The following is a 12,153-nucleotide window of genomic DNA, read 5'->3' on the forward strand; positions in this document are numbered from 1 at the left end:
CACACAAAGCGTAACTGTCCACTACTTGACAAAAAAAATGTGATCCATTGTTTTGTAAAATATTTTCATTTGGAACTGGAAGTTTTTAACTAATATCAGGAACAGGTATCAACTAGAAAAATTAATTTCCAAGTCAATACTTCATGGAAGCATTATAAATTTATAATATAAGATTGTTTTTGTCATCCAGAATCTGTTCAACATATGAAGCCAAATGGGAATGGTGACCATAACATATAGCAGCCAATAATCCTCCATATGCTAAGCAGTGTACACCCAGCTCAAAAATGTGTACCCTTGCATTCTCATTGCAAGTTTGTTCTTCACAGGTCTGGATACTATTTCCAGATTCGTGTAAGTAACATACTTCAGATTTTTTCTTAGCCAGAGCTCCGGGATCCGTTGCTCTGGAATTGCTGGTAGAGACTAACCAGCCCGAATCCATAGGATCCTTGATCGATCTCAAAAAACGGCAACCATTGACAAGGAAACTCCAAACCTTCTGTGTTGAATCATGGGAGATGCAATCAAGAAACTCATTTGATGCATTCTCAAAATCATCATTCCTAATTTTACCATTACATATATAGGCTCTGAATGTATCCATTAATGAACACTTGGAACATTTGACCTTGGAAACCGAAGAAGCAACCAGACTTGATTTGAAAAACTTGCTCCATTCTGAACTTCTGGCAAGATACAACAAAGACTCGCCTGCACCTGTCCAAAAATTTGCAAGAGATGCAATCAGTGAGGATTCGGAATTGAAGAGATGATGTGCTGTAGTTGCTAGTAACAAGGAATATGCTGCACTGGTTCTGCTCATGTCGAAAGCTTCTAACTGGTTTTGATATATTGTAGAAGTTGTAGACAAGATATCACTAGCACGAACTTTATATGCCGAAGCCAGTGTTGTGTATGCATTTAGAGAGAGGTAATGCAGGGGATGCAACATGAACTTATAATGTGGTGTTTCTTCAACATTGTCCAACTCGTCGCACAGACCCTGCATAAGAATCTTCTCAAGTTTCTCACAGCAAGGCTCAGGATCACCAGCCATGAGATACTCAGATATAATATCATCAACTGAATCATTCAGTCTTCTTTCTGCTGTGTCTCTGACAAGATTGTAGCTGGAGCTTGAACTAGTAAAATCACAACCGGAAACAGAAATTTCCTGAGATGTTTTGGGAAAATTGCAGATTGTGATGACCACATCCTAGGCAAAGAAATCACTAATCTTGGTGATACCATGACTGAGCTAAATACAGTAGAAAGTGAATTCCAAAGACAACTTACTTGCAATGCATGATCAACATATGTGAAGGGCACAACACTACATCGCATGCAACAGCAGATAAACCTGTACTTGGACCATAGATCCAATTGCCGCATTGCCTACAAATGCAACATGCAAAATCAAAAGCTATATACTGATCAATACAATTTAGACACGTTTCATAATGCCGAAACCATCATCAACGAATCTGATAGTTACATGCATTACATTCTTCAACTTCATAATGAGAATACATATCAGGATCTTAGAACTCAACAATACAATACTCTACAATACAATACATGGATCAATAAAAATGAAGCATACCTTAGATTGCAAGAGATCAGTGTATGCTATGGTAATCTCTTGTCCCTTTTTTATTCTCTTGATACTCCTCACAATCAATCTCGGTCCATAGCCTTGGTTTTGCTCCTCTTCTTCTAATGCAGAAAAGTAACCCCAATTCACTATCATAGTATTCACCAAACAGTGCAAACCAAAAATCAACCAGTAACAAATATAAAGCAAGATTTTGAATTTCTTTTTTAAATTTAAAATTAAAAATACAAATTTATGAAGACCTTTCTGAAAATGATTAGTGATAGTACAAAGCCCACTATCTATCTGCAAAAAACAGCACAATTCCTATCTCATCAAAGAACAGAAGCAAAAAGACAGAATTGAAGAAACTTATTATAGAGATAGTAGATGAAGTACTCGTGAATCAGGAGAACCGCGAAAGGAAGATGGAGCTATTCGAAGCTTGGATTCCTGCGAAGAAGAAGAAGAAGAAGGAGAGAGGATGAAGCGGTAGCAGGCATTGGGGGAGCAGCTGTGGTTGATCCAAGAGAACGCCGGACCATAAACCGCGATTCCCAGTGCGCGCCCTTCCTTATCCTGCACCTCCACGGCGTTCGTTAGCACCGCGCACAATGCACACTCCGCCTCCTCCAAAACGGCGTCGTCCGGCTCCAGCTCCCCTCGCAGCTCCGTAATTGCAGTGGCCAAGGCTCTGACTCCACTGCTGATTCTCTCGGAAACCTCGTCTTCGTCGGAGTTGTTGTGGCACGTGAGCTTGTGGCGGTTGGAGAGGAGGCCAGCGACACGAGAGGAAGTGACGGAGGGGCGGTGGTGGGAGAGGAGGAGGAGGGCGGCGCGGAGGTCGGAGGAGTGAGAGACGGCGGGATGGTGGAGGAGGAAAGGGTGGGCGGCGGAGCAGGGAGGAGAGCAGTAGAGGAAGGGGGTGATGGGAATGGGAGAGAGAGGGAGGAGAGAGAAACAAGAGGAGCAGTGAGTGTGGAGGTTGGAGTGGTGGAGAGAGAAAGTGAGAGGGACGAGGGATGGAGTCATGTCTGTGGCTATCTCTGTATCTTCCATGCTTCGCATCTCCATCTCCATCTTCTTTCTTTTCAAGCCTCCTTCTTGTAGCGTTATAATTTTGCTTGCGGTAATAAGAATAAATGAAAAATAAGATTTTTCATTTATTTGCTACTTTGGCAGGTTTTGACAACAATCGAGTGCCTCTCCAAATATTTCAGTGTGTCAATTCACACCTCAATGTTACAAGGATGAGGTTATGACAAAGCAAAGCAATGGAAGGATGATACGACGATGGAGTGGTTAATTAGGTTTCAGTGAGTGAATGGATTGGAAACTGAGTCTCTTCTATGATGATTGGAGCAAAATGACAGCAGTGACCAAAAACATTAATGTTTTTTTTTAATGTATGTTTAAATAGATTCTTAAAAAATTTTGCCTCCTAAACCGCTTATTCCAAACAAAGAAACACAATGTCTCTGGGTTTTTTTTTTTTTTTTTTTTTTTGTCTATTTCTAAACAAAAGACACAAATGAATACGAAAATAAGGTAGCGTTTGTTTTGAAGTACTGAGATAGAGATTGAGAGACAGAGATTCAATATTATGTTTGTTGGTTCAGAGACTGGTACTAAAATTTTTGTCTCTATCTCCAAAATTTCAATATTTCAGTACCTCCAAAAAGTAGGGACACATGGGACTAAAATTTGTAGAGATAGAGACTGAAATGTTAATAACATTTTATACCTAGAATACTCTTATTTCAATTAATTAATTCCAATTTTACTCTTTGTGCAAAGTAAATTAGAGTTTTATTCTTATTTCTCTTTAGCTTTAGCTTTCTAATTTCTGTCTGTTTTTTGTTTAACAACTGGTTTATCTACCTTTTCAATCATCATTTTTGTTTTAATGAATACTCTTATTTGGAATGTGCGAGGTGCGACTAGCGAGACTTTTAGGCGCATCTTTAAAGAATTGATGAGACAACATAGACCAGACATTGCTATTCTTTTGGAAACTAAGTGTAGTAGAGACACAGCAAAAAGAGTGATACATAACCTTGGTTTCTCTTACTCTATTTTGGAAGAAGCTCAGGGATTTGTAGGAGGCATATGGATCTGCTGGAATAGACCAGATATCAACATAACCACCATAGAAAAGCATAGTCAATATTTACATGTTAAAATCCAAACTCAGAGTGAAAAGAAATGGTTCCTCATAGCAGTCTATGCCAGTCCTCAGAGCCAAAATATAAGGGAATTATGGCCTAAAATTCTCAATATAGCTAATCAGACTATGGGAGATTGGTTGATAGTGATTAATGCATTGGACTGGGGCTGGAAGGGGAGAGGCACCAGAGGGTTGATAGAGGGGTTGAGGGAGGGGCTGTTGTGGCTGAGAGGAGGGTGCCAGAGGCTGGATAGATTGAGCATTGTCAGGGAAGGTGATAGATGGTTGAAGGAGGGGCTGCTAGGTCAGAGAGGAGGGTGCCAGAGTCTAGCGAGGCAGAGCATGAAGAGAGAATAGGAGGGGACCTGGGTTGGCTGGAGTCTGTGACACTAGAAGAGGGTTAGTTGAGGCAGGGAATAGATGGAAAAACGGAAATTCGGATTCATTAAAGACAACATCTCTAGAGACAAACTCCTTTCCTAGTGGGGATAGGCATCGATACCCTTTTCTGGTTGTCTGAGTACCCAATGAAGATACATTGATGAGATTTAAAGTCAAACTTGTGGGGGTTGTAGTGTTTGAGGAGGGGGTAGCATGTACAGCCAAACGGTTTAAGGAATAAGTAGTCAGGTTTCCGGCCAATGAGGAGTTCCAATGGGGACTTGCAGGAGAGAGTAGGGCTGGGTAGTCGGTTGATGAGGTAAGTGGCAGAGAGGGTAGCATCTCCCCAAAAAGATAAGGGTAAGGAAGCCTGAGCTAGTAGTGTAAGGACAGTTTCAGTGATGTGGTGATGTTTTCTTTCAACGGTCCCATTTTGTTGATGGGAGTAGGGACAGGTTAGTCTGTGATGAATTCCATTAGAAGTAAGGTAGGCTGTGAATGCATTTGAGACATATTCCTTTGTATTATCTATTTGGATGGATTTAATCTTTAAGCCTGTTTTGTTTTCAATGAGTGCTTTAAATTTCACAAACGCGTCAAAGGCTTGGCCCTTTGATTCCAACAAATAGGTGCAGGTATACCGAGTGCTAACATCAATAAAGCAAATGTAGTATCTGTGGCCTAGTCTGCTGTAAACAGGGGCTGGACCCCAAATATCTGAGAACACAAGTTCTAGAGGTTTGTAGGGTGTGAGGGACTCAGGGTGAGGTAACTGATGCAGTTTACTGATGCAGCATGTGTTGAGTTAAGAAATTAACAAAATTAATTAGTGATGACAAACATTATTTTTGGCAAATAAATAATTAGTGTGGATTAATTATAATTATATATTACTAATTATTTATTATGTGTTGCAGGCCATAATTCAATACAAGCAGCCCAATTGGAACAAAATAAAACAACAAGGATGGGGGCTAGTAAATCAAGCGAAGCCCAAGAGAAACAAAACCAAAGAAATCAAAACGGGCTAAGCAAACCATATCCATATCCATATCCAAGCCCGATTGAATTCAGCAAGCAAAACTCTCTCACCTGCTCTCACAAAATCAACGTTCACCTTTTGCTCTTGGTCAGAAAACACAGAAGAAAGAGAGAGAGCTTCTCCCACACGCCATTCACCGAAGAAGAAAGAAAGAGAGAGATTAAGCTTGAAAGGCAGATGTCAAATCAGTGAGTTCAAACCAAATCAAGCTTAAGAAAATATTAAAGGTAACCCATTTCCTCATACATGCAACACTCTTTCTTCTCTTCATCTTCAATTCTCTGTATCTCCATTTTGGGTTATATGGAAAAGAGAATTTTCGTTCCTCTCTGCTGTAAATCCACGGTTTCAAACATGTCTTGGGGACCAAGTTGGTTTTCAAGGGCTCAGATCAAGTTGATCATTGGAAGATCTTTGTGGTTATTACTTTATGGCTTTCGGTCAAGATGAGGAAGTCAGAAGCAAAGTTTCTACTCTAAGGTTTAAGGAGAAAAAGTGAATCTGTGGGTTGGTGAAGCTCAAGGCTCAAGGTGTTGACCTTGGAAGAAGAACCAAGTAACATGCAAGGAGATAAAAGAGGTTTGCTGTTCATTCAGAAACCAAGGAGAGAAAACCAGTGAATAGAGGTCTTGTTCTGAGAGAGCTCTTTGAAGAAGTTCAACTAACTGGACAGTGTAACCTAATCAAAGGTGCATTCCGCTAGTATGAAGAATTGAATCAGAGGCTTGCCAATCTGGTTTTTTCGCATAGCACAGAGGCTGTTGATGAAATCAATCTCCTTCATGTTTTACAGATTGTAATGTACTTTTCAATGTTTATCTTTCTGTAATTTCTTGCGAGAAAAGGCATTGTGAGGAAACTCAAGTAAAAGCCATGAGTGAAAAAAGGCTGAGTGAAATACTTGAGAGAAAAGCCTAGAGTTATTTTCTGATTTCTTTAGGTTGGTTAAGTGTCTTGTATCTTGTACCTGTAAGGTATCCCTTTCTTAGTTGGGTTAGCACTAAGAGTGAATAGTGAAGTATTAGCATAGCCAATGTCAAGTTAAGTTAGAACTTGAGTGTGAAATAATTGGGTCAATCCTGTGAAATTGGTGTATGTAATACTGTTAACTATAGTGAAATTCTTCCATAGTTGTGGAGGAGACTGGATGTAGGTTGCATAGCACAAGGCAACCGAACCAGGATACATGCTGGTGTTAGCTTTTCTCTTCTCTGCTGAGTTTTGTTTTCTGATATTCATGAGACAAAAATAATTTGTCTCATAAATTTCTGCTGCTGAGTTCAAACAGAACCTGAATTGAAAGTTTGTTTTAAAAAGGTAATAACAGCAACTTAAAAGGAAGGCATAGATTCAACCCCCCTTCTCTAAGCCTACCACAACCTTCAGCATGCATGACACAAAGTAGGAATAGAATTTTTTTTATTTATTGATTCATGAGGGATATTACATTCTTTCATGACAAGACTAACTATTTTGTCACTGGGGTGACCAAGCTTTCGATGTTATAGCTACATAGTTTGGGTACTATTTTTACATGTAATGTTTGTATATACATTTCCTATAGAGTTGTGACATTCACTGTTATTCCCATATGTGATTGCTGCATAAACAGGAGCCATGCAGACAGCAGCAGGAACAAGAGCAGCAATGGCATAGGGTGCGTGTTTGTTTTATTGGGTTTTATGGTTGAGGGAGGTGTTTGAGTCAAGGTGTTTGCACTGATAGGTGTATGAGGGGGCAGTGAGGTGGTGTGTGGAGTATTGGAACTTGTGTTTACTGAAATTCCTTCAAATTTGTAGAGACCATCCCTAAGGAGTCCTTGTAGTAAAACCTGTCTGGTTATCTGACATTTCACATTGCATAGATAAGCCCAAAACTCAAAGAAAACGCAATTATCCAGGGCAAACTTAGCTACGCTTATTAAATTTTTTGAAATGTTGGGAACATGGAGCAGGTTTTGCAGTCTAAATGGTCTATTTGATAGAGATGCATGCAATATAGAATTTTCAATATGTGTAATTTTCATACCTTGGCCATTACCACCATATACCTGTTGTGATCCATCATATTCTGATCCTGTGTTGAGGTTACTCTGGTCGAAGGTAATATGGTGCGACGCTCCGGAGTCTGGATACCAGCCGGCATTAGGCACTGCAGAGGGCAAGGCAAGGTAGGGCTAAGGACTTGGAGCAGCATGCTGTTGAGGACTAGATTATGGTGTGTGATGTTGCACTTGTCCGCCGTTGTGGAATGCCATGGAAGGAGGAGGTGCAACATTGAGAGGTTGGAGTTGTGGATTAGTGTAGTTCTGGTCAAAGCGGTGGTAGCATTGCAATGCAATGTGTCCTATCTTCCCACACACTTGGCACTGAGGCCGATTACCTTGCCACCAGGAGGATCTGCCGCCTCCGCCTCTGAATCCTCTGGTACGTCCACCTCTATAGCCTCCTCTAAAGTTGTTGGAACTATTGTTGAAGTTGTAAGAGTTATTGTTAGGCGCATCACCTTTTTTGCGTTAGATTTGCTTGAAGAGATCCAATATCTACTTTCCTAAATCTTTCAAGCAATTCTTCCTGTGTTTGTAGCTGAGATTTGAATTCCTGTGCCTCCCAATCAGTGTATGATGGAGTATCTGATGCAGATTCAGTTTCCGAGTTGAGTTTTGACGGAATTTTTTGTGGATCTAAGTGATTTTGTAGCTTGTTCATTTTGATGCATGCTAGGGCCTGCTTCCTCCAATCTTTGAAATTATGCTCGTTAAGCTTGATAGACGAGAACGCAGCGAACGTATTCTGGTTGAAGAAACTCGTTAGAGTTCTTGAAGCGGTACTTTCATGGCTTCTGATAGGATTAGATTCAGGTTCCATGGATCATCCAGCTCTGATACCATGTAAGGTATCAGAAACTGTTGAAGAAACAGAGAGAGAAGAGAGTAGAAGAAGAAAGAGAAGGAAGAATTATTAGATCTGAAATCTTTTCACATTGAAAATTAGCATAAGGTTCTTTGCGTTACATAGTACTTATACACCGCTTCTGGATTTGACGAGCTGGAGAGTTAGTTACCAACAAGTTTCTAAACTCTTCTAATCTCTAAATGCCTTTTCTATTTTAGGATGCTGAGTCAGCTTCCATATTTCTCTAACTACACTTACAATTTTTTTTAATAGTTATCCTTTTTTCTTGCTTAAAAATTTTCATATACTTTTTCAAACAATATCAATGCTTTTTTATTTTTTATACCAAATAATATTCCAAATATATTTTATATTTACGTTATTATAGTCTTCATTTGTCTTGTTTATCTTACTAGTTAAATTTAACAAATATTATATCATATTTATTTTAAAATAAATTATTTTAAAATAAAAACAATATTATATGATATAAAAATATTAATTGAAGTATAAAAATATAATATAACATTATTAATTTTACTCTAAAACATATATTTTTATGGTGAAAAACAACTTCGAATCGGAACGAATCAAAATCACCCAAAACATAACCAAAATCGAACCCAGATTTCTAAAACAATGAATACTATATACAATTTTTTGTGCAATCAATGGAAATGCACTAAGAAAGAGTTCAGTACAATTTTCAATCTTTCTATCCAATTAAGATTTTTTGGGAATGAGTGGTATTATCAAGATAGAAATGACCTTTTTATAATGCAAATTTATATAAATATAATGAAAAAAAATTGATGTAATTTTAAATGAGTGGTAGGTAGATAGTGAACATACTATTTGATTGATCATTGCAATTAGCATTTTCATTTTTTTTTCCTAAGATATTAGAAGTAAAAAATATTAAAAAATAAAAATAAAAATACAAATCAAATTATTATTATTATTATTGTTGTTGTGAGAAATAGCTTCTATTTCGCATGCATCAGAATATCACTAATGTATTTATGTATAAAAATTTATGCGTAGTTTAATTTATTTTTAACGTATATTTGTATTTCAACATATATTTTATATAGTTGTTGACTTTGGTAGTTGATTTTAATATACACCTAGCATAATCGTATTTAAATACTAGTTATGAAAAGAAATTGACGCATGTTTAAATGAGCTAACCACCAACTCAAATTAATGAATGAAAATTCTATACTATAATCTTGTTGGGTATAGGCAAGGGCCTCTGACCGAGCCCAGGCCCACCATTGTTCTTTTTTTCAATTTAACAAAATTTTCTGCATAGCCTTTGTAAATGTAGTTAAATCTATACAAAAGAGGCCCATTTCAATTATTGTATTTTCTTTTACAGGTATTATGAAAGAAAAAACAAAACAAATACTATTCTTGTTCAGAAGAGTGTTGGTGATCTGGACTTATGTCCATGGTTCAACAGATGCGGTCGAAAAATAAAAAGCATAATTGTGGTCAGGATAAAATTGTTAATTATTAAATGTTTATACCAAAATAATAAACAAGTTAATGATTTGAATTATATTAACTTAGATAGATAAATATTAAAAAAAAAACATATTAAACATTTTTTTTGTTAAAAAAAAGGGTTGGTTTTTAATCTTTTCTTATTCACAAATCACAACATAGCATGCATTGTCATATTGAGTTTGGCCTCTTATCCTCCGTTACCAATTTCTTCACTTTATTCTGGCAAGTGTTTCTTTTCTCCACTCATATACATATATTGTTTTTGGTTTAAGGTATATATATATATATATATATATATAACGAATATTCGGGGATATACTTCTTTACCATAGGGATCATGCATGTGTGAAGCTTTTGATCAAGATTATCCTTAGGGTGACCATGGTTGACGCATTATTTCCAGTTTTTTTGCGGGCCTTAACCTGCATTATTCCTCACATGAAACTCCAAGAGAAAATACTACATATTAAGACACTGATGATGATTATTGGCAGTGACATATATATCTAATATAATAAACCAAGCCCGTGTATCAGGTTAATTATTATTTCCTTATACTAAACAACAATCAAGGGGTTAGTTGGCTCAACTAATTAGGATAAAATAATAATACGATGATTCATTCTTAATTAGAAACTAGGAGCTATATATGTATCTGCCACTGCTGCTAAAGGTTTCATCATGGCTGCGAAGTGTAGTTGTTGAGCAAAAAGAAAAAAACATGTGCCGCTCATCATGCAATAATTATTCTACTCTATCTATATCTATATTTTTTCTTCTGTTACTCTGTGTAGATAATTCCTTAGAAGTAGTAGCATATGGAGATCCTACTCTTGGATTTATCCCTGTTCCTTTGACACAAGCAAATTTGAAACTGCAAAAACCATATGACATACCCTTAGACCAAAGGTATAGCTATGAACATGGAATCCATTGGTTATGGGTCTACGCCGACGACAAGCCTCATGAACCAACCAGCCACACTCAACCTCGCACGGAAATTCGTATCTCAGTATGCTTAATTATTTTCAGTATATCAAAATTAAACTCTTTCTGTGTTCTTCCTTGTATCGCAAGTAAACTTTATTTTAATATTTCAGGGGCTTGACTACAACTCAGGGGTGTGGCAATTTGAAGGGTATGGTTTTGTACCAAATGGAACATCTGGTGCTACAATAGCACAGATCCATGGTGCTGCACATGGTGCTACCACACTTATACTAAGAATATATAATAACGGAGAAATGAGATACTACAGCAGAGATTTAGTGGCTGAAAATCTTTATGACAAGTGGTTCAGACTGAATATCATCCATGATGTTGATGGTGGAACCGTTTCAGTGTTCATTGATGGAAAGAAAAAGTTTCATACAAAGGATAAAGGTCCTGGAGACTTGTACTTCAAATGTGGTGTTTATGCAGCACCTGCTAATATAAGCTATTACATGGAATCAAGATGGAGAGACATCAAAATTTATAGATTATAATAATTTTGTTTATTCAATAATAATCCATTGTTGTTAGTATTCTCTGTTTAGTTGATCCAAGATTCAAAATTAAGTTGGTTTGCTCTGGAACCCAAGTTTAATCAACTGGTTGACCATATTCTATTTCTAATATGTCTAATCGAAGCTAAATTATTGGATTATATTATTGATTGAAATGTTAGCTAATAACTTATTATCTAACTAACTAGCTCTTCTCAATAAATAATTACACTTAATATTCGGCCCATCTAATGTGTACAAAATGAATGATGAATATTCCAGGATCTGAACTTGAATATTATTCAGAGCACTTCATGGTGGTTGGTCAGGATGATTTTGAAGCATTTGCAGGCCAAAACCTCCATTCAAGTTATTTCATTACACATTATTTAGTTATTTGAACTTTGAAGTTGTAGATTTATTCCTAATTAAAACATTATTTTAGTAGATCACACAATTATGAGTATAGATAGTTAATTAGTAATAACTGATATTGAGTACTTGTCCTTGTTATGATTCTTTTACTTCTCGTAGTCTTTGATCAATGTAATTAATATCCTTATTACCCTCTAAACAAAGATGGGCACCAAAGAAATCACCCTTTCAAACATCAAAATATATAGAATCTTATAATCCTTAGTGATCCAAAGATGTGATCTAATTCTTAGGAACTTCAAAATACGATCCAGATTTGTAAGACTTGTATGCTTTCTGTCAAAATAATAATTGGTACAACTTTGAGAGCTATGTTCATTAGAACGTTTGAGATCATGTCGCACATCGGCGGGAAGGGGAACAAGCATTCAAGCCTTTGGTTATAAAAGAACAATTCTTGGACTCTAAAAAGCATACCTTTCTCGGCCTTTTGGCTAAGATCAAGTGTAGTATCTGTTCTTATCAGTTTAATATCTGATATGTGGGCCATTGGCCCACACGATATTAAATTTATTTTTTGAGGGCGATGGGCCATACAGTAGCTTGCTACTGGGCTTGTCGAGCGTCGCCTAAGCCTTACACTATCGCATGGGCCTGGCGCACCCCACCTATTCAGTTTGAAATATTGCATTTTAACC

General features: G+C 37.1%; 2 protein-coding genes and 1 non-coding gene across 8 annotated transcripts; 2 read left to right on the plus strand and 1 right to left on the minus strand.

Moving 5' to 3' along the window:
* Positions 1 to 82: 82 nt before the first annotated feature.
* Positions 83 to 2,919, minus strand: LOC107644940 (protein SET DOMAIN GROUP 41-like). Of its 6 annotated transcripts, none has more exons than XM_016348911.3 (5): positions 1,997 to 2,919; positions 1,861 to 1,903; positions 1,607 to 1,719; positions 1,300 to 1,398; positions 83 to 1,219 (listed from the first exon to the last, which is right to left on the minus strand). In XM_016348911.3, exons 1-5 carry the CDS (start codon positions 2,675 to 2,677, stop codon positions 161 to 163), a joined length of 1,995 nt encoding a protein of 664 aa, XP_016204397.2. In that variant the 5' UTR covers positions 2,678 to 2,919; the 3' UTR covers positions 83 to 160. The 6 variants fall into 6 exon arrangements, with proteins under 6 accessions (XP_016204397.2, XP_088342514.1, XP_088342515.1 ...); XM_088486388.1 differs by having other exon boundaries at positions 83 to 1,177; positions 1,607 to 1,746; XM_088486389.1 differs by having other exon boundaries at positions 83 to 1,177; positions 1,607 to 1,716; positions 1,997 to 2,828.
* Positions 2,920 to 10,314: 7,395 nt separating this feature from the next.
* LOC107644945 (citrate-binding protein) lies at positions 10,315 to 11,080 on the plus strand. The gene is made up of 2 exons (XM_016348921.3): positions 10,315 to 10,605; positions 10,694 to 11,080. Exons 1-2 carry the CDS (start codon positions 10,315 to 10,317, stop codon positions 11,078 to 11,080), a joined length of 678 nt encoding a protein of 225 aa, XP_016204407.1.
* Positions 11,081 to 11,928: 848 nt separating this feature from the next.
* On the plus strand, positions 11,929 to 12,123 carry LOC148566409 (U2 spliceosomal RNA). Its single transcript, XR_015885302.1, has one exon. It is a non-coding gene; the product is annotated as a U2 spliceosomal RNA (small nuclear RNA).
* The last annotated feature ends 30 nt before the right edge of the window (positions 12,124 to 12,153 follow it).

The sequence above is a fragment of the Arachis ipaensis genome, chromosome B5 (genome assembly GCF_059453495.1).
Source record: "Arachis ipaensis isolate K30076 ecotype BB chromosome B5, ASM5945349v1, whole genome shotgun sequence".
Classification (NCBI taxonomy): Eukaryota; Viridiplantae; Streptophyta; class Magnoliopsida; order Fabales; family Fabaceae; genus Arachis; species Arachis ipaensis.